Below are 4,936 nucleotides of genomic sequence, written 5' to 3'. Positions count from 1 at the left end.
GGACACCGCGAAATTGGAATAAACACGCGAAATATACCAGGCTTATACAGCTAGCGTAATTATTTGGACATTTTCACATTTGTTCTCGGCCAGGCAACGTGACAAAGCGTCGTGTGCTCTGCCAGCAGGCTATCAAGCTTCAACGCGCGGTGGGCACATCAATCACAGCATCTTCTGGGAAGAACCTCTCCTCCCGAGGGAGGCCGGTCAACCAAGTGGTCAGTCTACCATCATTGCGATTCCAATTTATTTCTCTTTTTCTTTGTCCTCCATTTCTTTTTTTTTCTGTTGCTAATAAATGCTCGCCGTGGTTGGGCCTAGTATATATTTTTGCCCAGAAAATTTTTTTTTCGAATATACGTTCTCGCGTTTATTTGGTCATTGTTATTTCAAGTATTCCAGCAGTGCTTTAACCCTATGTTCACATTTAAATGCGAGAATTTACATTTAATTGATGCTAATTATAACAACTGGTAATACAATATTAGGAAATTTTAATTTCTATTACATTTACTTAATCATTCTTGTCTTAACAACACAAAATATTTGCCCCACTTATGCCAAATATAAGATTGCTTTCATGTGATTAAGAAATTGTCCATTTTGGTTGCAAGCCTGATTAAACCCACCCATATCTCTTACCTGCTTAAATGTAAATTGCCATGCACATATGATTGGACTAGCTGGAACTACATATTCAACATCTAAGTATCCGAGTTTTTACATACACTTTAGTGCATTCACGTTTAGATCAAATGGCGTGAAGTTTAGTCATAGATAAACGTTTAAAGATGGCATTCCCACGCCACATATTTCTGTGACAAACACTGTTAAAGAGCACGTAAGTAAATAAAGCTCGCCTACACTTAACTTGAACGTTACGCTTTGAAAATCATAAACTGTAAAAATATGTATCAAGCCTATATTCCCTCAACGAAAAAGCAACTCGAAAAACGCATTTGGCCGCAATTCTGTATCATGGCGGCAAGAGTCGACACAGGTCACGTATCAGCACAGCTATAGATATCATATAACACATGTGTTATATGATATCTATGAGCATATAATATATGCAGCCTTCCCCAGCTAACCATATAACGTTGTGGCAACGTTGTCACAACGTTTCACTTACGTTGTGAAAACGTGATACAATGTTGTGGCAACGTTATTTTAGGTGCGTTCACACTGGCGCGAATTAGCGGGCTGCAAAACCCGGTTTTTGCAGCCCGCTCGAAAAACCAAGCTTTTTACAAGTGTGAACGCAATTAGCTCACTAAATCGCGCTCAAAATAGCGCGCTGCAAAGAACACTTCCGACTGCGCTAATTTGGAATAAGCGCGCTTATTTGCACCGCGTCGTGTTATCCCGCTCGGCGATTAGCGAGATATTTCCGCCTGTGTGAACAACGACACAATTAGCTCACTATTATCTCCGCTATTAGCGGGATGAGCAGCGCGGTTTTTCTTGTGTGTGAACACGCCCATTGTAGATTCCCCTGAACGTTGCCACAACGTTGTATATTGTGATACAACGTTGTAACGTAACATTCCTGCAACCATGTGTACGTACACCTTCAAATGAATATTAAATGTGTAATTTAATGTTCAAAGCAGAAAAGAATGGTGACATGGACATTATTTCATGGGAACATCAGGGAATTTTACATTCATTTAAATTGACAATGCGATCTGTAAGCGCATGAAATACATAATTTTAGTTTGTAATTTTTGCCATAAAAAATAAGTTAATATATATTTCAAGTATGTTGCACAATTGATAGAGTTCAAAAATTAAAAAGGAACACTAACAATTAATAGCTTGACAGTTTTTATTTTGCATTAGGGTACACTATATACAATAAAGGTACATTACATATCTGGTATTTAATCCGAATCGTTTTCGTGCGCTAAATCTGCCTCCCGGTCCCGGCGTTTACGGTTGGACGTTATTGATATCGTACGTTAACGGTGAAACCTATATATGGCTTGTACAATATTAGGACAGATTAGCAAACCACCTAATTGATAATCCCCATGGACACACATCTGCAGAGTTCAAGAGGCCAAAAATACATAAGCAATTGTCTGCTTTATGAAAACACACCATCACCAGGTTCACTCTGAAAACTTGTGGTGACTTGGCATTTTTCTCTTTCTTGAGTATGGCTCCTCCTCATCATCAGATTCGAATTCGACCTCTGCTCCACCAACTTAGCATGTCTCAGGGCTTTTCCATAGCATTTCTACATGTGAAAAAAAGATATGATTGTTGAACAAAAATTTTAACAAAATAATGCCTTGGCCATAGATGGTATACACAATTGTTATGTATACAAATATAAGGTTAAATAGGGTATTTAACCTGTGTATGAAAACACTCTGATCTGGTTCCCAGATCAGTCCAACTTATCTGGTAACTCCGCTCTCTTTACATGGGCAGAAATGTCATTTGTTTGCCAGTAGCAATACAGAACCTGAAGATAATGAACATGTACATAATTATAGTGCTGTAGTATAATTCTAAACTTAAGGTTGCTTTGTAATTAATGTGTGAGACATTTTCCAGATAAGTCATAACTTTCCAATAAACATTGTCAGTGTCAAAACACAGGCCGATTAATGAAGTTAGTCGTGTACATTAACCATGTTAACTGCCACTGATGTAAGAGTGCCTCCAGGCACGCATATCATAAGCATATCGAAACAGAATAATATGATAATAATGTCACCCCTTCTTGCTATCCATGACTTGTGGATCACAAACTTGAGGTTCATGACCTCCAGCGCTTGGCAACACCGCATATGGCAACAACACGTCAAAACATCGCCGCAATGCGGCAAACGCGTAATCGCTGTTTGAAACATTCGACATGACACTTTCACTTTGTAGTCTAAAAGCTTTGAATGAACGTATTCCTGAGCAATTGTCTTTTACCTATACCACATATATAGGCACACAAGTACAAACGTGCAATGTTAAAATAATTAATTTTTGCCTGATTTTATGTTTTTTGCTTGAAACTTCGAGGCAGGGCACATTTAAGAGATAGTTAAACAGGTGGAATCGTGCTGGTGCAGATAATGTTATATTTGTATGTTATTTTATGTTATGTTATTATGTTATGTTATATGCTATGTTATGTTATGTAATACATGTAATGTTCGTCTTACAGCCGACCTGATGGATCAGATCCACATCGACTTTGGAACGTTTGAGAACATGCAGAACCAGATGACAGCAGCAACGGTGGCGGTGCAGGGCTCTGGCTGGGGTTGGCTCGGTTACAGCAAGCAAAATGGAGGCCTGCGTGTCCTGGCCTGTGCCAATCAGGATCCACTAGAGGGCACCACAGGTGAGATATATATTCAAGCAAAATATATGTTTTAGAATCGTCCAGTTTCGTGCGTTTGGCGTTTTATTTGCTGGATGTGGTTCGACATGATACTGCGTAGATGTTTTGCGCTATGAGGTAATTGTCGTTTGACAAGGTCTAGTAATCCACCATGTAGGTTTCGATGTGTAACAGTAAGTTTTCACAGTAAGTCTGAAAAACCAGCCAGGCCTTATTTCGAAAATTTTGTTTTCTAATAAATAACATAATAAACCCCATGAAAATTTCCCATCAGTCCTGCTCACCAGTCGAGCTTACTGGTACCGAACTGGAGTACGACGGACTGACATTACCAACACTCATACACGTAAAATATGTTTATTGCTATTGCATGCCAATTGAAGCTGATTCCGAGTTTTCTGCCATAGGGTTTGTGCCGCTCCTGGGCATCGATGTCTGGGAACACGCGTACTATCTGCAATATAAGAACGTTCGTCCAGATTACGTGAAGGCTATCTGGAATGTCGTGAACTGGAAGGATGTCCAGGAGAGATTTGTCACAGCCAGACAGAGTTAAGAGGGATAATAATGAAACGAAGATAAGCAGAGTCGCACGTGACGCGGACGACTGAACGTGTGTTTCCAGTACTGCTTCGCTCCACACACGGTCTTCGATGCGAAAACCCTGACAAAAGTCACATCGCTAGCTCTGGCTCTTGGATAGAATTCACTGAAGATTAATCAAATGCCTTTAGATAGAGTGTACTGACCAAACATGGTATCCCTTTACAATGTTGGCATTTAGCTGTTTGCCCAAAGGTTTACATGCACTGACCACTGTGGAAAAACTCCTTACAATGTAAGCTAATATGTGCAAAATCATGTACAGTCATCATGAAGTTACATATAGGTGATAGTAATTGTGATAAACGGTCACGCCACACCACGTGGACACAGGGGATTGCTAGTGTAAATGCTACCGGTGATGCAACCAAACTTTTCCAACAAAAATTATGTGTTCTGTTATGGTTAGCTTCAAGATGTACATAGCAATTAGGTTTTACGTGGTAATAAAATAGGGTTTTCATAGAAATTGCCACTACAATCTTGGTAGTTATTATGCGTAAACTGTTTTGAAGATTGCTGTCGAATATGGAAATATGGAATTGTGTTAAATACCAGTTTGTAATGAGTAGAAATTAGTTGAGAAATGTATTTTCGTTTTATTTCTGAAACGATTCACAATTGCAATTGATTTTTGAAAATAAAACAATAATCCATTCATGACGTATTTAACTCAGCTATTCTACCATACAGTTTTTCAACATGAATAAAATCTCATGCCAAAACGCACCTGGTCACTGGTTCTATTTTGCAAAATTCAAATAGCCAAGACTGAAGCTTTGGATATAATATGATAAATATAGCATATTTTTGCAAATTGTGTGAGGTTATATCGTGAACGTTTGGTACAGATGCAGATACAAACGGGTACCGGTACAGGTGCAGATACAAACGGGTACCGATGCAGATACAAGCGGCTACAGATGCAGATACAAACTGGTACAAATGCAGATACAAACGGGTACAGATGCAGATACAAAC

At 39.0% G+C, this 4,936-nt stretch overlaps 1 protein-coding gene across 1 annotated transcript in view; it reads left to right on the top strand.

Moving 5' to 3' along the window:
• The window catches only part of LOC106808342 (superoxide dismutase [Mn], mitochondrial-like), a 22,163-nt gene extending 17,488 nt beyond the window's left edge, over window positions 1-4,675 (top strand). The window contains exons 3-4 of the mRNA XM_014811029.1: window positions 3,173-3,352; window positions 3,760-4,675. Coding sequence (XP_014666515.1) covers window positions 3,173-3,352; window positions 3,760-3,908 — 329 coding nt within the window. The 3' untranslated portion in view covers window positions 3,909-4,675. The remainder of the gene's footprint in view (window positions 1-3,172; window positions 3,353-3,759) is intronic.
• Window positions 4,676-4,936: the final 261 nt, after the last annotated feature.

The sequence above is a fragment of the Priapulus caudatus genome, unplaced genomic scaffold, assembly GCF_000485595.1.
Source record: "Priapulus caudatus unplaced genomic scaffold, Priapulus_caudatus-5.0.1 Scaffold269, whole genome shotgun sequence".
Lineage (NCBI taxonomy): Eukaryota > Metazoa > Priapulida > Priapulimorpha > Priapulimorphida > Priapulidae > Priapulus > Priapulus caudatus.
This window is presented reverse-complemented; position numbering and strand designations above follow the sequence as displayed.